The sequence below is a fragment of the Crocodylus siamensis genome, chromosome 3 (assembly GCF_052110815.1).
Source record: "Crocodylus siamensis isolate JL-2025a chromosome 3, ASM5211081v1, whole genome shotgun sequence".
NCBI lineage: Eukaryota > Metazoa > Chordata > Crocodylia > Crocodylidae > Crocodylus > Crocodylus siamensis.
Window position 1 is genome coordinate 3,263,914 of NC_143397.1, and position 22,730 is coordinate 3,286,643.

Genomic DNA, 22,730 nt, shown 5'->3' on the forward strand with positions numbered 1-22,730 from the left:
GCACCTCCGTCCCTGAAAAGAAATCCCCCCCAGCCAAGGCTCTTAGATCAACAGTCAGTACCTAGCCCATTAAACCACAATGCTCCCAGTGCCTGCACCTTTATTATCTTTGAACACAGCATCTGGTACAAAACCCAGCGAAGGCAGTGGGAGTCTTTCCACTTACTTCAGTGGGCTTGGAGGAGGCTTTTTGCCTTTGATGTCTGGCAATACATCTTTTTCTCCAGGAGAATCAGAGATAAGATGAATGATTTTCTTTGAGCGCTGCATTCAGAAAGCATTGTCAGAATATAAAGTAATCTACACAAACAAACTGATTGGAGCTGTGCGTTCTTGGTAGGTAAAGGATTTAGGGCTGAAAAGACATCAAAATTCATTTTGAGCCGGTACGTCTACCGCAGCTCCGAGGCACACAGCTACGGGCTCATTTAGAATTCCTGCAGCACCGTCTGCATCTCAGGACTGAAATATGAGTGTTTCCTATAGCAAAATAATAATAATACACCTTTCTTCCCAGGAAATTACTGCTTGCCAGATTACCAGCCTCACAAAAGGATCACATTTAAAGTAGTTCCTCTAGCTTCAAAGACTCTGACTGTAGCTGAAAGATGCAGGTCATCTGTTCCTATCTAAGCATGCCATTACAAAAGAGATGCAGAGCGCAATTCAGGACAGATGACTTTGGTAAGATGATCAAGAGCTTGTGAAAACAAATTATTCCATTTCCACCTCACTAAGACAGTAAAATTGGACTTCAAATTCTAATCTGTGATTTTGAACGCTTTTAACATGAATAGGAATTTGGCTGTTTGACCACATTAGCCTGTGGCTGGACACTAAACCAGTCAGCTGAATTCATCGTTCGCATGGCTGAACTCACGCGTGATCTGTGTTACTGAAATAGAGATTAGAGTTTAGAAACAGGGACTGGAAGGGACTTCTAGGGTCATCGAATCCACTCCCCTTCTACTGCACGCAACTGTCGTTTAATCCCTATTGGATCCTGCCCCTTAATTTAAATAGCTCTTCTCCCTCCCTGGTGTTTCTCAGTTCTCACGTTTGTATCCCATCTCTGACTTCCTTTTAATCTCTTCTCCTGTGTCTGGCTCTCCATTCCCCTGGTCACACTAACAGCCCTTCTTGGCACTGGCTCTAGTGTGAACCTCGGTGACCAGAACTGCATGCCGTATACTGGTACAATGGTACCAATACTTCCTTCTCCCTACAGGAATTGTCGCATCTGACAAATCCTAGTCTTGCATCTGCCATTTTTATGGCTGTGTAAATACAAACAGGGGCAGCCTCAAGCAGATGAATGAAACCAGTAACTGGAGTTCTCCAAGATGTTTTGTCCACAGTCAGACTGGGGGGATGTGGCCAGTCACTGGTAAGAAGCTTCCTCTTCTCCTTCATGTGCTCGTCCCCGCCAAAGCAGTGGGCCACACATATGGGGAGCTGGGTCTCGGAGTACTGTAGGTCAGTGGTCTCCAAACTTTTTTGATCGCGTACCCCTATCAGTAAAAAATTTTTGAACACGCACCAGTTCAAATCTGTAACACAACAGAAGTTCAGCATGCAGAAACAACTTTCAAAACGGCCAAAACCAATTTAAGATAAGCCTGGATGTAGTATCAGACTTAACTGATTTAGGTTAAATCGGTTTATTGAACTTGTGTCCCAGTTTCCCGCCAAATTCAAGTTAACTCACAGTCCCCCAGAATCCCAAGATGCTTCGCACCTCCTCCATTAGCCCTCCCTTGCAGAGTGGGCAAGTTAGCTTTGGCCCAAGCTGTCTACTCCAGCTGAGCATGGAGGTGTGCTCTAGTGCCTCCCACCTTCTGGCCCAGGCCACTGCAGGCACATGGCTGCATTTCCAGAATCAGAAGTGAATGTCTGTTCACTTGCTTATTGGTTCAATCTATGCAGCTTAGACTAACCTGTGAAGACTGATTCAGATTCAGCCTTGGGCCTTTTGACTGTCTGTACTTAGCTTTGGAGAAAGGTGTCTGGAGTGGCACCAAGTGGAAAACCTCCACCTTTCCTGGGAAAGTCCTTTCTGCTATGTTTGGAGACGTTTCTAACAGGCACAAAACATCCTTGCTCTACCTATGAGAGCCACTCAACATCCAGGCTGAGAGGTCAGGGTGTGGAGGTCTGGATAAAGCCCCCTCCCCTCATCATACCGATCAGAGATGTGAGATTCTCCCAGGCAGTACAGGTCCTAGGAATGTGTGCTGGATACTGGAATAGCTCCCCACAAAGGGGACAATTTCTAAAACCAGGAGTCTTTGGCGATGGCATCTGAAGACCACTCTGGCCAGAAAGTGAGGGAAGAGTCCCTGGTCCCAAATGTGCTCAAGGGACCAAAATGGCAGCGCTGTCTGATGCAGAAAGAAACCATTAGGAACAAAGTGTGGGGGGGGGCGCCAGGGGGCACCTCTAACCCTCACTGTGGGGAAAGAGGGAAAGGGCCTCAGGGATTAAAAGACAAAGCAGGAAAAAAGCAAATATAGGGATGCAGAGGGTGCGAGGCTCCCAGTGGGACAGGCTGCCAATGCGGACCAGCAAAGTGCCCCAGCCCAGCCAGGCGGCTGAGAGGAAATACCCACTGCCCTTTACCCCCTCACTGCGGGGAAGTAGAGTCACAGCACCCTCTACAGACTCTGCTAAGGCTAAAAGGCTCCAGAGAAAGGCTCAGGGGCTGAGCACAACCATTTGCAAGTGGGAATGTGCCTGGGGACAATTACTCGACAGAGAAACAAGTAGGCAGGAGCATATCTTAGCCTGTTTACATAAAGCAGAGGGAGACAAAAGGTTATAGGCAATACAAGGCTTTTAAGATGCCAGTTCTGCCACCTTCACAATGCACGAATCACCCTTCTCATCCCCACTGAAGCCTTGGAGAGCTCATTATTCACTTCATTCCTGCTTGTTCTGCTGCGGTCCTAGCAGCGCCCCAACCAACAAGACAGATTTCCTTCCAGTCCCATTTGTCCTTTCATCTTCACTCTTTGTACTGGTGTTTATCTTGCTAACGCGTCTGGTCTCTGCCTGGCTTTTGATATTCCTTGTTATTGTTGTTGAGGAACCTTTTCACTAGGTCCGCAAATCCCTAGGAAGACGCCTTGGGCCACCATCTCACAGCTAAATGCCGTCAGGAGAGACGGCATTTGAGCAGACTGACAATAATGCTGGAGAGTGCGTCTACATCGTGGACCCAGCTGAGATACCCAAGCTAGCTCTGGAAATGGAGCCGGGAGAGCTGCATTCGCAAGATGCTGGCCGTGCGGTAATTAGCTCTACAGAGGAGTTTATTACCCTGAGTGCAGCACCACATTAACACAGGTGTACTGCTTCTGATGCCAGAGCTGGTGTGCACAAAGCTGGCTTAGGCTCTTCCTTCTGACAGCCAGACGTACCCTGAGAGACGCAGAAGTGCTGAGAACGTAGGTGGGACTAGCCACTTTAGATCAGTATTGAACCAATGATCCAAAGGAGAAACAGGGCATTATGCACCTATGAGATAACAGCAGAGCCTTACTTTTTGTTTTTAAAATTCTTATAGCACTGTTAGTCAGACTTCAAAAGTTTAACAGCAGCTGTCTACCTAGATTTTTGGGCCTCGATAACTGTAATTTGCTCGCATAACTTCCCCCGGAGTTTCCGCATACTTCGCCAGTTATGGTCCTAAACTATCCTGCTGAACGACTGCTGATTCAGTGGTGGGTGAGGTGCAGTGACACTCGTCTGAACAAGAAATGCCATATAAATCTAGTTCCTTGTTAGTTACAAGATTTTCTGTAGAAAGCTAAAGCCTGAAATCTCTTATATCTGTGCACCCAAGCTAACACGTTTAACCTAACATCCTTATGGAAAGACATGGAATCCAGCTCTCACCTCATATATAGATTTAGAAGCTCTCCCCCTCTTTTTTCTGTTGCAAATTATGGAATTAAATTGTTCTGCTTAGAAAGACATGGCTGCAGCTTTCTGTGTCTATCTGTAAGGTGCATCTCTACCCTGCCATCTGTTTGGGGCACAACCGTTTAATCGATGAGGACTGAAAGGCTTTAATTGACACTGGGGTCAGCGTAAGGGTATGGGGGTGAAATGTAATGTCAGAAGGCAGGGTAGAGATGCACCTTTAGAGACTAACTAAATAAGATATACAGAGAGAGCACAAGGTTTCACGAACCCAGTGATGTGCAGAGGGCAAGCCAGATGATCCACTTGTGGCTTCTGTCCTTAAACTGTGAGAACAATTAATATGATTTTCTACCACGTCAGTTGAGGTCTTTATCATTTCATGTCTTACAACTAATATAATAAGAACATTCATTATTGAATTAATTAAAAATAGATAAAGTTAATCTAGGAAAAATTTGGCAAGTCTCGGAGAACTTAAATTATAACCAAATAATTAAGACTAATCTGTCGTGTGACCCGTGAAATATATCATGTTTACCACATTATATTTGCTAACAGAATCGCCAACATAACAGACATTGTCAATTCTGCATTCACACAGCCTGCCTGTCTAGAAAGTGCCATCTTGTATTTGGAAAATAGATTAAAGTGGGGTGTTGTAGTTTGCATTTTCATTACATTGAATTGATAATAGTTATTTGGGGATCTCAGTAAATTAGATGGTGAAGGTCTGAATCCCTAGCACTGACTCAGCTGGGAAGACACTTCAGCACCAAGCCATAATCACGGGAGCCATGAAGGAGGGTCCAGAGGCTTCTGCATGAGGCTTCTGCAGGAGCTCTTAGGCCTATTATATTAAGAGGGGCAAAAATTGACCAAATGAATTATCTGTTCAGCTCTATTCATAAAGTGGAAAATAAATGTGTCTCTGGCTGTGGGGATTAACCTGTGAGAGGAAAGGAGGCTTCCTGCAAAATCCCTCTCATCTCTCCCCAGCAGGCCCAGTGAACCCATGCTACCTTCCAGTTTGGAAGGTCAGGACAGAGCTGCCCACAGGGACGGTCACAGAAACACAAGGTTGGAAAGGCCCTCAAGGGTCATTCAGGCCAACCGCCTGCACAAATGCAGAATCCCTGACCCCTAACCCACCCCAGACAGGTGGTGTCCAGCCTCTTCTTGCAACCCTGCACAATTCCTGTCGGCAGGTTGTGCCATTGTTTTGCTGCTCTTACAGTTGGGAAGTCTATCCTGAGATCTGGTCTGAATTTGCATTACTGCCGTTCCAGCCCATTCCCACGTATTGTGCCCCCTGCGCCAAGGGAGAACAATTGTTCTCCCTCTTCTTTACAGCGGCCTTTCAAATATTTGAAAATGGCTATTATTCTTCCCCACCAGTTTGTGGGAGTTGCAGAAGAAGGTGTGGATTCACAGGTTTTACGGCGAAAGGGAGCCTTCGGATTATCTAGGGTGACTGCCTGCAGAACACACACCACAAAGCTTCCCTAAATTAGTCCTTGTTTAAAATGCAATAGGTCATGGTTGGCCTAGTCAGGCAAAAAAATCAGTCTTCCAGGGGGAAAAAAATCCAGCCTGACTTAATCTCAACTAAATAACTCCTCTGACGGAGAATCAGCCACAGCTCTCAATTGTTCCTATAGACCTTCCCTGTTAAAATCTGCACCTTAGCTCTAGTTCGAATTAGTCCTGCTTCAACTTTCACCCATTAGAGCTTATATGCCCTTGTCTGATAGACTGAAGAGCCCCTCTGCTATCAATTTTTGTTCCCCATGAAGGTACCCTCCATGATCAAGCCACCCTTTGTTAAACAGCACAGACTGAGCTCCGTAAATCCCCTACTAAGGCACACTCTCCAACCCTTTCCTCAATCATAGCTCTACAGTACTTCCCTGAACCCTCTCCAACCTCCTCCTTGAATTGCAGACACTGAAACTGGAGAGAGTATTCCACTACTGGGAACATCAATGCCAGACACAAGATGATATAACCTCCTTGCTCCTATTCAATAGTCTCCTGTTTATGCATCTAAAAAGCTCATTTGACCTTTCAGCCACAGCACTGAACGGGAACCCTATGTTTAGCTGCCTATCTACCATGACACCCAAGTCTTCGAAAGAGTCACTTGCTCCCAGAACAGGGTTCCCCGCTCTATAATCATGGGCTACATTCTTGTTTCCCAGATGCATAAGCTTTCTGAGATTTCTTGACAGCTGATTCTTAATTCATTATGCTTTGCTGATGCTGTAAAGTGCTATATTTTTAATCAGAAAGTTATTCAGTAGTATGGCAAGCACCTTACAAAAGTCTAAGTGTGTTACAGCGATGTACTCATCATTACCTACCAGAAAACTTATGGAATAGAAGCCAGGTTGATAAGACTGGTTTTCCATAAGGCTATGCTGACTGGCATTATCTGTATTCCTCTCCTTTAATTCTTTAATGTGTGTAAACTTTTCCATTATTTTGCCAGAGATAAAGTCAGGCTAACCTGCCTAGAGTCCTCCAGATAGTCACACTTGCCCTTTTTGAATCTGGTGCAATATTAGCATCTTCCAACCCTCCGGAAATTTCCCCAGACTCCAGGAGTTGTTAAAAAGTAGCAGAGATAACCTCAGCAGGGTCTTTTAAGACCCTTAGGTGCGAGTCATCCAGGCCTGCTGCTTTAAAAATGTCTGTCCTGCTAACATACTCTGGTTACTAATGGGCAAGAAGGCACTTCATCATCCTTAGGCAGCACAAGCCCATCGTCTGCCCTTTTTTCTCATTTGTTATACTTTTTTTTTGCAGCTTTCATTTGTTTTTTTTGTTGCCAGGGGAGGATTTGTCCCAGTGATGGGACAAGCAGCAATGCTGTCCCCTCTCTGGTTTGTTTGTGACCCCAGGTGACAAGCCTCAAGTCTTTAAGTGTGAACACCTACTTCTTTAACTGGTTTCTTGGTTGCCACATGGGGCTAGAAGCGATATTTTCCCCCTTCCTGCTGCTACGTGTCAGGTTTTTTCTAAGATTTCCTCAACGGCATGGGGTGCTGGCTGCAGCCCAGGCTGGGGATGGGGACTGGGCTATGCCAATGTTCCTGCTAGGGCTCCAACTCAGAGGTTCCTGGCTGGAGGGTCTTGCCCCCGCTCGAGGTCAGACCGATCACTGCACTGGGGTCAGGAAGGGATTTCCCCCCACATGGTACATGGTGGGGGGGATTTTGCCTTCCTCCGCAGCACAGGACACGGCTTCTTCCTGGGATCCCTTGAGCATATTTTTAACAACCTTTGCAGCAGCAAGACCTTGGCTGCTGTGGTTCTTGCTTTCCCTGTGGGAGGTTCAGGCATGAGGTCTTGTGTTGTGTCGTGGCTGATGGTGTAGTTCTGCTAAGAGTTTAGACAATGGCTTTGTATACGGATGATATGGGATGACAGTGCCTCAGGCAGGGGTTGGACTAGATGTGACCCCCTGAGGTTCCTTCCAGTCTGACTTCGCTGTGATTCTCCCTCTTTCACCAGGACTGAAGTATCGGGCTCTTCTGTACAGACTCTGCCCACCACAGCTGTGCCAGATTGAGCAGTCCCTGCAGCTCTGCTTGCCAGGAGCTGTCACCAGTAACAGATATACTCAGAGTGAGCACAAAAGGACTTTCCAAAACACAGTATTTTGGGGTTTTCACTGCAGACAGTTGGTGCAAGAACAAGGATTCATAGGCAGCAAAACACCCTGTACATACAAGCCTATGTCCTTCACGTGTCAAGTCCCTTGAGGTTACTCTGGAGGACTTGACTTCCTTCAAAGAGTCTCTTTCTGTACCACGTCTTTTCCTGACCAGCCACTGGCAAATGACCCATTTCCCTCCCACTTTTTTCTCACAAGACAGGCTTCCAGTCTCTGTAACATCCTTATGATCTTAGGTTCCCAGACCAGGCAGAATAAGCCTTTTAACTTTGGTAGTGTCTTACCAATTACAGCCAAGCACTGTTTCTCGTGACTCTTGCAGTGTTCTCCCCAAGGCATTTTATCTCTAGTAAGAATTGGGGGTAGGGGTGGGGATGATTGGCTTACTTTTCTTAACTACCTTTTTGACTTCATAAAGTCAAGGAAATACACCATACAACACTCATATGCTACATAAATTAATACAGAGCTAGCTCATGTCTTCTTTCTTTCTCATTTGTGGGACTGCAGTTTTTGGGGACATCTGGTAAAATGGTCATAACCAGTTCCCAAGCATCAGTCATGCTCCTGGAACAGATACAACTGAAGGGACATTTAAGTCTGACAACTTCAGATGAGTGATGGCTCTTAGTCGCAACTGCAGACAAAGATACAAACTACGCTGGTGTTCAAGAGGTTCGAGTCCACTGTGTTGGCCAGGCCCATATAGAGATCCAGGCCAGATGTGAAGCAGATCTGCACAGAACTCTGTTTCGACGAACTACTCCGAAGGTTTTAGAAGGTTTCGATTTCACTTACAAGACAAAAATTTCTATTTAAATGATCACAATGTCTGTTACCCCCCTGGCTTGGTCTCTAAGAACTTCCCCAGTCTTGGTATTTTCATTTCTAAAATAAACTCCTGCAGCCTGGAGAAAGATTAGCAGGGAACCCGGCTCACTCCACTTCCTGCTGTTTTGTCTGGCAGCATGATTTAGATACATATACATTTTTAAAGCCACCTGGAGCAGTCTTTGTATGAGCTCTTTCAGGGCTAAGAATTCAGCAGCCAACAGTCAAGCTTCTTTTTTCTTTTTTTACTTTCAAAACTCTTTGGACACATATCAAAAGGGACCAGATTTAATAGCAGCTTGTCATGTAAATCCAGCCCAGACAATATCTCCAGACGTTGCAGCTGTCTTCATGCCTACCACTTTGGCAAAAAATCACAAGCAAAAATCATCCACAAGTATAACACCCCCGTTGAATCCCCCAGGCCTCCTAAGCCTCCCCTCTATACATTGAATAGAAGTTTATACTGGCTGTTAGGGTCTCTCTCGTCATTGCTGTTCTCAGGGACACTGCTCTTGGTAGGAACAATGCGTCCAAATTGTTCCTTGGGCACTGGGATCACACGTGTCCTGCTACTCCATCCCCAAGTAAGTTTTGAGGACTGGTCCCCAGTGCTCACATTTTACCTGCACATAAAACCACACTGAAAAGAAAATTATACACTTGGGATTTAGGAGTGTGTAGGAGAGATGAACTGTTGGCACTTACATTGTTTGAGTTTTTTAAAGAAGAAAGTTAGGGATTTCTCTGAATCTTCAAGTCATATAAATGTTGTGGCTTCTAACAAAGAGTCAACACTGGAGCTCATCATGCTCCCTGGAGCCATTTATGATAAGGTTTTTCATCACATGGATCTCAACCTTCCTGCTGACTCCTGTATATCTCATGGACACCACAGGAGTGCTCTAAAGGCTGAGGCACCTGGTCTGCAGGGGAAGGACAGCTGGTCAAAGCTATCATCTTTATCTTTATTTTTTATATCAGGATTGCTGATTTGCTTGATAAGTGCAACTGTACTGATACAGAATGCTGTATTTTTCCACAGTATTTGGTGTGGTAGCACATATAATTTCAATTTAAATCTTGAATGAACTGGGCACATATTAAAAGGATTAAAAATTTGCTCCTGAGAGATCTCCAAATGTTGTTGTCAATCAAGTGATATAAATGAATGGGGCTGCCTCAAGTGGGGTTCCCCGAGGATCGATGCTTGGCCCAACACTATTTAATACTTTTATCAATCTTAGAATCAAAGGACTGAAAGAGGCCTCAGTGATCATCTACCCCAATTGTCTGTACAAATGACCTCTTCAATGATATAAAACATTGCTGGGCAAGTTGGCAGAGACACAAAGACTGGTGGTGCTGCAGACAATGGGGACAGGTCACTGTTACAGCATGGTTAAATGGTCATGATCCAAAAGGGTGCATTTTATCCAACCAAATGAAAGTTAACACAGCTGGAAGCCAAAAATGCAGGTTATAGCTGTAGGGTGAGACAAACTAGTTTGGAAAGCAATCACTGACCAAAGCGGGTAGAGTTCATTATGGACAACCACTTTAAAGCAAGCTCTCAGTGCAATCTGACAGCAAAAAGAACATGTGTATAAAAAGAGAGATCAAAGTAGTCGTAACTTGAATGAAACAAGTTTAACATTACAGTAGTTTAGTTCCACTTATACCGGTACAGGAGTAGACACTTAAACTGGTATAGGGTGGTGTAAGGGGATGGGGGTGTGCCACTTACCGTGGGACCCCGATCCCCGGATGTCCCCTGGAGAGGAGGGGTACGCGTTGGACCGTCCCGCTTCGCCGCTCTCACCTGCCACGACTTGATGGAAATATGGGGTTCACCCTTGCCGGGAAGCTGGCGGTCCACGTGGGGTACAGTACCTCCAAGGTCCAGGGGTCCTGAGGGCTCCTCCTCCCCTACACCCTCGCCCGGTCCTCCGGGTGGGGAGCCTCCGTTGGGGCTCCCTTGTCTTCGTCTTGGCTCCGCAGTGGGGGGGGGTTTTACCCCACACCGCTGGGCCCTCCCCAGGAGTCCTATCAGCACCTAGTCTCCCTGCTGCTGATCGCTCCACTCATCCTGAGGCGTCTCTAACTCAGGGTCTCACTCTCTCGACCCGGGGGAACTACAACTCTGTCCCCCCTGCCCGCGGGTCTTCCCCGCGGCCAAGCGGCCCGCAGCCACCGGAGGAGGGTCCCTCCGACCCAGCCTCCCTTCCCGGCTTCCTCCGGTGCAATGGCCACCGGTCCCTTTTGTACCTCCGTCCGTTCGGGGCCCGCTGCGCCCCCTGGCTCCGCCGCCTCCAGCCTTGCCGGCTGGTGCTGCTCCGCTCCTGGCTTCGCGGCGGTCGGCCTCACTGCTGCCGGTCCTTGCCGCCTGGCTCCCGACTTTACTGCACCCGGCCCAGCTGCCTCTGGACCTCCGGCTCCCGGCTTCGCCGCCGCCGGCTCCCCGGCACTTGGCCCCGCCGCTGCCGGCTCCCGCCGCGTGGCCCGCGGCGCGGCTGTACCTGCCTCCGCCACTCCCGGCTCCGCAGCTCCCGGTCTCGCCGCTCCCGGCTCCACAGCTCCAGTCCTCGTAGCTCCCGGCTCCGCGGCTGCCGGGGCAGGCTCCCGCCGGAGCCTCCGTCCTCCCCTGCTCAGGGTAGGCGGTTCCTTTTTATCTCCCCGCGCCGGTCCCGCGTCGGCGCGGTTCCAGTTCCGGGAAACCTTAAGTTCCCCGCCCGGCTTCCGGGCCCGGACCCGGAAGCGGGGCGGAACTCCGGGATTCCCCGCTCGGGCCGGGCCCCTCAGGGTCCTGGCCCCCTCACAGGTGGATATATAGAGCAGTTTATGTCAGCACAGATTATACCACTATAACTATGACATCTGTCCACATCCTAAATAAGCCAAGTTCTCCCAGTCTCCTCTCCTAAGTTTCACAGTCCCTTGATCATCCCAGTAGACCTTCTCTACACTCCAGTTTCTACTTCTCTTTCTTGAATACAGGTAGTGTGACATACACACAGTATTCTAGGTGAGGACCCACCACTGCCCTGTACAAATAATTCCCACCTCCTTGTTAGCAGCAATTCCTCAATTCAAGGATGATTTCTACCACAGATCATTGATTCACTGATGGATCTTGAGGTTACTTAATAGTTCTTTAGCCACAGACCTTGTTTGCAGAAGCTGCAGGTCTTCCCTGCAGGCTGACACTTCCAATCCAGGGCCACAGGGAAGAACTGGAAAAGTTTCATTACCAGCTGCTTTCATCATGCTAAATTCCAGTCTAATGGCCTGTTTCTGCACACGCTTCCTACTGATCACAGTGTTTGGAGTGAGCACTGCTCTCAGCTGTACCTGTACGATTCAACTCTCACAAGGAAAGGGAAGGGAAGGGAAGCAAACACTCCAAACACACCAGTCTTGTTTCATATGCATCTCACTATTGTGTTTTTTGGACATCTCCTGGGCAGAACGTTTCTCTGCTGCTCAGGAATTGGTTCCGTCAGGAGCAATTCTTCATTCCCTGGTGCTTGATGCTTGTGAAGCACTAAAATGAACTGATTAAACTGACGTGAAAAATGATGGATGTGCTGAGAGATGAGACCTTCAGCAGAATGACTGATGCCTGCAAACTATCGAGGGGAGTGGAAGGCTTCAGTGCATCGACTTGGTGTCAGCTCACCCTGCTTCTCAGTTAGCTGAAGTGTTTCCTATTAGAGGAACACTTCTCTTTAACTCCTCTCCATCAGCTCAGCAGTGATAACAGGATCCTATCAAGTACAGCCACAACTCCCTGGCTTGTGCTTACAGCACCTGGGATTCCCAGATGGTTTCCCATCCAACCCCTCCCAGGCCCAGGACTGCTTAGCTTCCATGATCAGAAAAATGGAAAGCATCAGCTAAACCAAACAAGACCCACTGGTGCTCTAAGATGTGGTCTGCATAGCCTCTTGTACCAAGTCAGCTACAGTATACTGATTAGAGGTTGACTGGGGGGTTTTCTTAAACCAAAACAGTTAAGCTGCCAGGGGTTGTAGCAGTCAGGCTGGTGTAAAGAAGCTTCCATCCAGCAGGAATGATTCTTCTGAACTTTTGAAAATAAGTTGAATCAGTACAAACCTCTCTCTCCTGGTGTAACCATTTCCACACTGGGCTCTTGCACCATTTCAATATACGATCTATTCAGTTAAAGCAACACAAAAGTTGTGCACAGATGAGCTCCCTGGGGACTTCAGACACCCAGTGCCTTTTGAGTGGGTCATGGTAGGAATCTACCCTAGAACCCACCCACTCAGCCTTGGGATAGGGAAGATACTGAAGAAAAACAGTAGGAGAGAATATAGTAGATAGACAAATACTGCTTGCCTTGCTGTCGTCTTGTACTGGGATGTGGCATTTTTCCCTGGATGCTGTCAGAGTCATACTGGCCTCTGGAGTATGAGGAGACCACAAAGCCCCAGGCTGTGTCTGTAGTCTATCAGCAAAGTGGAATGTAAACCCAACACTTACAGAGCCTCCAAGGACCCGCGTGGCAGGGATGACAGCCCGGGCAGAATCCCTACCAAACCGAAATGGAGAGCCAAGTCTCTCTGGTGGGAATACAAGTGAATTTTGGCCAAAAAGCAAAGAGCCCTGAATTGCAAATTATGACAACTCTGGAAATTAATCTAGTAATGCTAAAAAAGGTTTCCTTGGCCAGAGGATCTAGACAGCCCCATGCCAGCAAGATGCATGTCGGCATTGCCTACTTGTCCCAAGAGATCACCAGAGACAACTCTGAGAAGATAGGAAGAAGTGACTTGGTTCATGGCTGTTAGTGATCCCTCCATAGAATGAAATGGAAATGGGATCCCTCACTTTGAGCACGGATTGTGTTTCAGGTAATGCCTCAAGTATTTTGGCATGAAGGCCACACCAGTAAGACACAAAGCCCTGAGCTTATTCTGAATTTTTCCATATTTTCTGTGACCTTAGGGAAATTACATAGTAGTTTCATAGTTAATACAGTCGGAAGGGACCTGAGCAGATCATTTAGTCCAACCCCCTACCATGGCAGGAAAGAGGACTGGGGTCAAACGACCCCAGCAAGGTGATTGCCTCTTAAAGCCCCCAGGGTAGGGGCCTGCACCACTTCTCTTGGAAGTTGGTTCCAGACCGTAGCCGCCCTGACTGTGAAGTCGCGCCTCCTGATGTCTAACCTAAACATCCCCTCTGCCAGCTTGTGACCGTTATTCCTGGTCACTCCTGGCGGTGCTCAGGGGCACAGGGACTCCCCCAGTGCCTGCTGATCCCCCCTGACTAGTTTGTAACAGGCCACTAGATCCCCCCTCGGCCTTCTCTTGTGGAGGCTGAACAGGTTCAGGTCCCATCGCCTCTTCTCGTAGGGCCTGACCTGCTGCTCCCTGACCATGTGAGCAGCCTCCTCTGGACCCTCTCCATGCTGTCCACGTCCCTCCTGAAGTGCGGCGCCCAGAACTGGACGCAGTACTCCAGCTGCAGCCTGACCAGTGCCGCACAGAGGGGGAGGATCACCTCCCTGGACCTGCTCGAGATGCATCTGTGGATGCACGACAAGGTGCGGTTGGCCTTCCTGACCACGTCCCCACGCACCATGAGTGCCCATACAGCCGTGCCAGGGGTCCCGCAATGACCTCAGCCAATTCCCTCAGCACTCAGGGGTGGAGATCATCTGGACCAGCTGATTTGAACACATCTAGTCCCCCCAGACGTTCCCTGACTAGATCCTCCCTGACCCTTGGCCTGGGTGTGCCTGGGTGCGCCTCCCCTGGGGCCTGAAAGAGGTCCGGGGGGGGGGGAGGGGCTGATCTAGTCCCTGATCAGGAAAATGGAGGCAAAGAAATCATTAAATATGTTTGCTTTGTCGTCTGGTGTGACGACCAGATTTCCTAGCATGTCCTGCAGGGGCCCCACGTTACCCGGTACCTTCTTTTTGCTCCCTGTGTATTTAAAAAAGGACTTCTTGTTGTCCGTGATCCGGGAAGCTAGTCCCAGTCCCATCTCCGCCTTGGCCTCCCTGCCCCCCCCCGCAGCCCCGAGCAACTGCAGTATAGTCCTTCCTGGGGATGGCCCCTCCCTGCCATTGGGGGTGGGCCTCCATTTTACTTTTTCTCCCAGCATCTAGGAACCTCGTTCTGCTGCAATATGAAGGCAATAACAGTCGTCTCTTTGGATATCTTGCCTGTTTGGACAACAAGCACTTTGTGACTGTGATATCTTACCTCCTTGTATGTACAGCACCTAGCACACTTCCATGTGCTACCATAATACACCCCCCCATAGTTGTATGCAATATGAATTGCATAGATAAAAACAGAACGTGGCACCATGTTCCAAGTGGGGCAGGAACCTAAAATAGAGAGGATAGATTACCATTCTTCTTTATTATACTATGCATCCCTTTCCAAGCCACTGTATGTGGCAGCATGAAAAAAGGTGGGGCTATGGCCCTGCTCCATCTTGGTGCCTTTCCTGTATTGCTCTGAGGACAGGCAATGGAGTCAGGACAGGCATTTTCTCTAGCAGTGGAAGGTGAGGGTATCCTGTGTACACCTATCCTCCACCCCCACTCCCGCCCCTGCGCAAAGCCTGGCTCTAACGCTTGTGCCAGTAGGTGCTGAGTCAGAAAGATCCCCCCAAGTCACTTCAGGCTTCTCTGTAAAAACCCCCATAACAAATGTTTCTGAGACTTTAATGGAAAGATATTTATTTTTAAAGGAAAATTTCCCCTGAACTCCTGCCTGCATATGGGTTTTTCATAGAGAACAGTGATCCTGGCCTACATGAATTCAGTCCCAGGTCTGGGAAGTTGTCATCATGGTGCTATTCCAGGAGAGACTGCCTGCATTTACATAGGATGTTGACTGCACAGTAGCTTGTTACTACTGTGCCGTAGAGTCGTGTGGCACGAAGTGTGACACAACGCTACTGCGTAGCAGTAATGAGCGGCTGCACAGTCAGTGTCATCTAAAAGCCATTTCGTGATGCTGCTGTGCAGTAACTCCTGTGCAGGGTATAAATGACTGCACAGTCATTTATACCCTGAAGTCATTTTGTACTGTAAACACAAGTACTAAATGACTGCGCAGTAACGACTGCACAGTCAGTGTCTCGTGTTGATGCAGCCACTGAACATGGACTTACTTGCATACAGCCAGTTTCCAGTGTCAGGAGAGAAGGAAGAAGAGAATTTAACCTAACACTAGAAGTCACAAGCAGGAAATCAGACTGGTGAATTGTTTCAGTTTAATTAATCTAAGGTGCTATAAAAGTAAGACGATCTTATTACTATACCATTTTTAACCCAGCAGTGCCCCTGTGATTGACAACCACCTTGCACTAATAGCATAGACTATTCACAAGGGTTTCTAACTTTATCAGCATGACTGACACCCTCGCAATACACACGCATTTGAAATTTGCCAGTGTCTGTTTAACAAAGGAAGTGGCAGGCTGTCCAGCACGTGTTATTTTCAGCCAGGACACCACCTGCGAATGCCACTCCCCTCTGCAAAAGTTGTTATTACGGCCCCAGCCATCTGTAATTCATAGGGAGTGTGTGCCTGCAGCAGCCCTGGCTGCTTATCATTCTTTTAATCTCAAAAGTCAGACAGTGAGTACTTAATGCCCTGTTCCAGTTCTGGCTTTTAAATTAAAAATAAATAAATAACAGTAGCAAGAAAAGAATCATGCGCATCCACACAGAGGAGATGAGGGGCCCCGTGCCATCTTTTTCAAGGTACAACTTAGGCCAGATCATCTCTGATCCTCAGAATCCATACAAAGGATACTGCCCCTTCCCTGTACAAAGGGTTGGGCTTAGCCCCCCCACCATGAAACAGCCCCTGACTCAGGTGCTCAGAGCCCTTCGACTGGTCCACTAGATGAGAGGGAGACAGACACAAAGAGGGAAGGGCAGCAGGAGTGGGGCTGGAGGGTCACTGTTGTGCTCCCCAATTGCCAGAGACTTACAGAGGTTTGGGGCTGCACTGGGTCTCCTCTATTCTCCTCCTGTCAAGGACACCAAGCCTAAGAGGAGGTTGAGGCAGGAGTGCATTTAACATCACCTGTACAGGAGATGTGGCAGCTTGAGCCAAGGAAAGACAATGGCAGCCTCAGAGCCAGCAAAAAGGGGACCTTTGGGATCCTAGGCTGGACCACTGGCCACCATCACCGAAGGAACGAATCCCCTCCTCTGGGTACACTGGGAAACTTGGTGAAAGAACCCTGCCCATGCCCAAAACTCCTACCTGCTGCTTTTTAATAGACAGCAGTGATCCCAGCCTACACAAATTCAGTCCCAGGGCTGGGAAACCAATTGCTGTAGTTTAAAGAAAAGCAGGATGGATGGGGAGGACAGGGCATTTGTATTCAGAACAGTCACTGGCATCATCCCCCAACACAGACACTAGAGGAAAGAGGCAGAGTCAAAGTCAAGAGAATTTCAAAATCTTGCAGGGAGGGTGACAGGTTTTTAAACCACAAAAAATTACCAAGAAGGAGGAAAACCCAGTCCCCAGACTGGGCTGATGGCACGGACACTGGGGTTATTCAACCATATCTTACTGGGACATTCAGGGAATAGTTTAGAAGGCAAAACTTGTTCAGGTGAACCTATAACAGGACCTCATATGACATAACTGGGAAGCATCCCCTGTATAATGCCATTTAAATTGTCACTTACAAGAGCCATGTCCCACTGCAAACAGATCTTTGTACTTCGGATTCCTGCAACAAGAAAAGAAATGCAATGCTGGATTGACTGGTCATATGTAGCTCAACAGACCTACATGGAGCCTAAAGGATTAGGAAGTCTAAGGGTCGGATCTGGCAAATAGGTGTATGTGATCACAGATGGGCAATTTTTTTTGCAGGATTAAAATCAATGCAAGAAGATGATGGCAGCACCTGGAAGAAATAAAGCAAGGGTAAGAGAAAGATGAGGTCAATGAGGTTCCATTCTCTAGGGCTGCCCACTTCATGCACTGCAGTGTCATGGACAATTTACTTCTAAAAATACAACTTAGAGGAAGGTTCAGTGGCTGCTGCCTATATCCTAGGACCACCCCACTCATGTGAGAACTGGCAGCTACGCAGTCCATTCATGAGCAGTGTGACTTGCCTGCTGTAGGGCAGACTCAGCATCCCTATCCAGAAAGACAAATTCCTTCTTCAATACTGTTCCCAGCTTCATTCCTGCTGGGGGAAGTGGATACATGAGATCAATGGTTCTCAACCTTTTTAGACTCAAGACACCCACATTAGACTCAAATGAAAAAGTGCCAGTTCTTATTTTTCACTTGTTTTTTGACCACAGAAAACTGAGAGCAATTTTTCTGTTGCAAAGAACTCATTTTAACAGTATGGATTCCTACATGAAATCTCTGGGTTTATCTCATGAATCATGGTTGTACATCTAACAGTGCACCCTAGTTAAGAATCACTGAACTGCATGGATAAAACACAGAGCAAGTGAAACACTTTTCAGCTTGACTAGAGTCGTGGCTGGGCTCCCCAGGTATGACCAATTAAAAAAAGCTGTGAGAATATATACATCTTATTAAAAGTGATGGATTTTTTTTTCCCAGGGAACTGAGCCCTTGCTCACCTCCAGAAGGAGAACTCTAGCCCTAGCGTGCACCCCCGTGTGATGAGGCAAATGACAAGGTGATCTGAGAAAGCATGTGGCCTGTAAATCACTGAGGAGAGCTGGCCTTTAAGAGCAAAGATATTCTCAACCTCAGCTATAGGAGAGTCCTACATTATCTAATCCCTTTAACTTGTACTAAGCTACTTGTCTCAGTAACATTATACAACAGTGAATTCCACACACTGATTATTGTGACAATTTGGGGTCTCCTCCTGTGGCTTGAACGAGATCTCAAGGGTCTAGTCAAACCCCTTGTGCAGATGCAGGGTTCACTGGTCCTAAACCATGTGAGATAGATGCTCATCCAGCCTCCAAGGAAGGAGACTCCACCACTTCCACTGTAACAGATAGGGAGCTATTTATTTCATATGCTTACAGTTATTTCCTGTGCTATACAAGTAAAGAGCAATGGAGTTCTATAATCCTGTGCAATGTCTGTGCCTGCTTGCTTTCCTTACAGCCTGTTCCCGAAGAGTTAGACCCCAGACCAAAGAGTTGTAGAAGAGGAAGTGCTTGAGCTACAAGAAAGCCATATAGGTTGAAATCAAGTGGAGTGAGATGCCTAAGTGGGCCTAAATGACTTACCCTAGGTTACATATGAAGCCCAGGGCACAACAGAGAGCTGGGTCCTAGTCCCCAGGCCATCACCTCTGCCCAAAGCACATAGTTCCATTTACTAAAAACAAATCCCTACGTGATTCCTGCCAGTGCCCACACACATTGCAGACCTCAAACAGGCATACCCTTGATTGCTGGCTGAACAGTATTCCTGCTGGCTAAGGATGCTGCCTGAGATGAACACCAATGAAACGTATCACCTGACAGACTCTTGGTGGCACTCTGGTCTGATTAGCACAACGCACAAAATGCTTCTCTTCATTTTTTACTCATAATAATGATGGCAGCAATGGCCATTTGTATTTCACGGGAGCTGGGCTGGGCCAGACAATGCTGTTCCAAGACTCCCCAGCTTGAGAAGCCAGCACGTGGGACTGAATGCCCTGGGAACCGTAGTTTTATGAGTCTTTTGGCAGAGAGATGACCAGCCACAGCTGCATCAGAGGAGCCTATCACTTCTCTTAGGTGAGTGGGTTTCAACAAAGATTACCCCTTGTTAGGCTCTAGGCTCTGCTCAGAAAATGCCAGCTCTTAGTTTCCACTTGTTTTTTGACTACAGAAGAATAGCAATTCTTCTGTTGCAAAGAACTCAGAAATACTATGGCAGGGTAGAAAGGTTTTAACACTGTGAATTCCTATTTGAAATCTCAGGGTGAATCATGCTTGCACATTTGACAGCGTTAACATTGTGTGGTATCCATGGCACGCTTGGGAAGAGTTCAAGGCACCCCAGGGTGCCACAGGATCCCAGCTGTAAGTCACTGGCTTAGGCAATGAGAATTGCAAGAATGCTGCTCCCAGGAAAGGGACACCTGGGTGAGGAGGGAAAGCCCCGTATGAGGGACTGCAAAGGACTGTGAAGCCTAGAGGGAAGGCCCTAGGGAAGGAAGGATGGGGAAGTTTTGTGGAACCTAGAGAGGCAGTCTGTGTGGATCCCTAAGTCAGCTCTAATTTGGAAGAACTAATTAAGGGCTTTGTCACACATTACATTTTGCATGTTTTAAATGCACTTAAAATGCAAGTGACTGTGCAGTCAAGCAGTGAAACACCCGCAAAATGCAGGGTGCTCCACAGGGATAACACAAGCAATTTGTGGTCCTTAGCCAACCATGACATCTGCTGCACCAAGCCTCCAGGTGGGACGAGGAAAACCACACATCAGGAGGAAGGATCCTGGATTTGTCACTTGTCAGGTTTCTCCACATTCAAGTTGAAAGCCAGGTGCTTGCAGCCCTGGAGGGTCCCAGCCCCAGCACTGCACCAGAGCTGATTCAGGACTCTGGTGCAGAACCAGCACTGGGACCAACAATCAGCGAGCTGTGCATGTTGAGTGTAGTAAACATTACCATGCCACTGCCCAGAACATAATCTGACCTTAATATCGCACAGATTTAACATGCACTAAGTGCCCCACAGGACAAACCCTAAAGCTGGCAGAGAATGTAAGTTGACGGTAAGAAGTGAGAAGGGGAAGAGTTCCTTGGAAAGATCTGTGGTTGCGCTCTGTGTGACAGTGAAGCAGGTTACACAAAGTGCTAGACTGGGTAAGTCCCTCTACAGGAACCTGTGCAGAACCTCGATGGGGCCTATCTCAGGAAACATTCCTAGTCAGGACAGTGTTGCAAATACCCACTTACAGGTAAGCCCAAGTAGAAGTGCTGTCCTGAATGGGAGCTCAGGCATCTGACACAACCTGTCCCACTTGCAGTAACCCAGCTAGACTGCCCAATTGCATTGGCACACCCTGCTCTATCTTTTCTTCTCCTAAACCCATGCCTGAACCTGTGCCCCATGCTCTCTACGTAAGGTGTCCGTTATGTTCTCTCCATCCTCTGTCTGGGCCAGTTCAGGATTGAGCCCACCTGTACATCCTGCTGGGAGGATATGCTCGTTCTGTTTTTGAACCCTTTTTGTCCTTGTGCTCTGTGCAAATCCTGCTGTGTCTTCAGCCACTGAGGGGTGATGGAAGATGAGCTCCAGCTTGGCAGAGTCAGTACTGCAGCACGAGCCCTGTGCCCAGAAGCCCCTGGCCCCTCCAGCCATTGTCAAAGAATAACCGAGTGCAATGATTTAAAGCAAAGCACGTGCTCCCTGGAAGCGCTCAGACTGTATTTAACTCAACCCCTAGACTCCTTGCCGTGATAACGGAGGCAAACTCCTGGACACAGGAGCGCTGCCTTGTAATATCGCTATTTATTCTGTTCCTGCCCAAGCGTTCAAGAGAGCATTTGCAAGCAATAAGCTCACCAGCAGATGGCAGTCACTGCAAGCCTCTTGGCTTTGTCGTACTGGAACTTCCACAGCGGCAGGAGGGTGCCCAGCTGGTCCCGGTACTCGTCCGAGACATCCTCGAAATATTTGAAGTCTGAAAAACCAGAAAGGAATGGCTGCGTTCCCAAGGGATTCACCAGGGGAAAGCTGGAGAGAATTCCTCTCCCCAGCTCCTGGACGGCCCTACCTGTGGTCAGAGCCCTAGCTAGCCCATCCCCGTACACACAAAACGTGGCATAGTCTCTGCCCCGAGGAGCTCACAGTCTAGAGAAAGGTGACAGGCTCAGGCTGGGAGGGGAAATGGAGGCAGACACTTGTCCGAAGTGAGTGACACAGCCAGACATTGGCAGGCCTGGGGCACCCACCCTCACTTTCTTTCGTGGCAGCAGTAGAGCCCCTGGAAACCCTGTCAGGCATTTGGAGGCACAGACTGTTATTGCTGTGATTTTTTTCTGGGAGTCTGGACAAAGTGCAAGGTGCTGTACAAACGTTAAAGAAAGCTTGGCCCTGCCCCTAACACCTGTCAGGAATTCAGGTGTTAAGAAGAGGAGAGAAACAGAGAGAGACAGGGCCTAAGGGTGCTTAGACTCATTCAAGGAAATCTTCCAGTGACCCTATAGCTGCCAAACGACTACACAGGTCCCCATCTGCTCAGAGCAGTGCTGGCATTGTACATCCCCTGGATGACTGGAATTTGCCAACCTTTTTGCCTTCTAGTAGGTCTCCAGCTCTGCTCCCACTTGTGTCTTAATACCTTAATACCTCTTCTTTCTTGCCCTTCACACTACCCACTTCATGCTCCTCCATGTTGCTATTCTCTCTCCTTGCCCTCAGGATTTGGCCCCTTCCTGCCTGGAACAGCCTCCTTCTCTTGTGTGAAGCAACCATCATCTCTAATACTGAGCCCTGGACCAAGCCTTCCTCCACTGACCTCTGCCCTGCCCCTCTCTGCTGCCCTCCTCACCTGATTCTTAAGCACTCTGTTCTCTGTCTTGTTAAGGACCTGAGTCTGGGAACTACCAAGAACTGTTGTCTCCCCTGAACTCTGGGTTGCGAGCCCACTGAGAGAAGGGACTGGCCTCCCTACATCTTGTGAAGCAGCAGTATGCTCGTGGTATACAGGACCCGGGGGAGGAAGGCATGCTCTCCCAGTACCTCCATGCACAGATCTCTCCCCCTTCCCCTGCAACCACAGGGAGGCTCTGCAATGGTTAGAATGGCAATGGGACAGATCCTCAGTGAGTGTAAATCAGTATTGCTCCCAGTCAGCAGAATTATAACAGCCAAAGACCTGCTCCAATATATCACATCACCCTTCTACTAGCAGCAGGTCTTCTGTCTGACTCAAGACAACACATAATTCAGCCAGAAAATGCCTCCTTGGTTGTAATTGTTCTCAGGGTTGAGAAGTAAAACACCTGAATGCTGCCATGCTGATGTGTTTTATTAGGGGTATGAATAAATAATAATCCTAGATGCTTCGCTAGTGCTTTTTTTTGAAGGATGTTAGGGTACTTCACAAGTTCCCATTAATTAATTTGTCCTTTCAATGGCCTTGGAAGGCACAGAGCTGTTACCAGCTCCCTTTTGGAGGGGCACCTGAGGATGTGGGCAATGAAAGTGATTTATGCAAGGTCACATAGTTCTGCGAAAGAGCTACAAAGACAGCCCAAGAGTCCTCACTCCCAGCTCTCACTCCAACCATTAAGAAACAGTCCTACAAAACAGAATGCTGCACCCTGA

General features: G+C 48.0%; 1 protein-coding gene across 3 annotated transcripts in view; it reads right to left on the minus strand.

Moving 5' to 3' along the window:
• The window catches only part of DNAI1 (dynein axonemal intermediate chain 1), a 228,848-nt gene that overhangs the window by 164,066 nt on the left and 42,052 nt on the right, over positions 1-22,730 (minus strand). For all 3 annotated transcript variants that reach the window (XM_090037568.1, XM_090037567.1, XM_090037566.1), the window contains exons 11-12: positions 20,964-21,081; positions 17,133-17,176 (exon numbers count right to left, since the gene is read on the minus strand). In XM_090037568.1, coding sequence (XP_089893694.1) covers positions 17,133-17,176; positions 20,964-21,081 — 162 coding nt within the window. The remainder of the gene's footprint in view (positions 1-17,132; positions 17,177-20,963; positions 21,082-22,730) is intronic.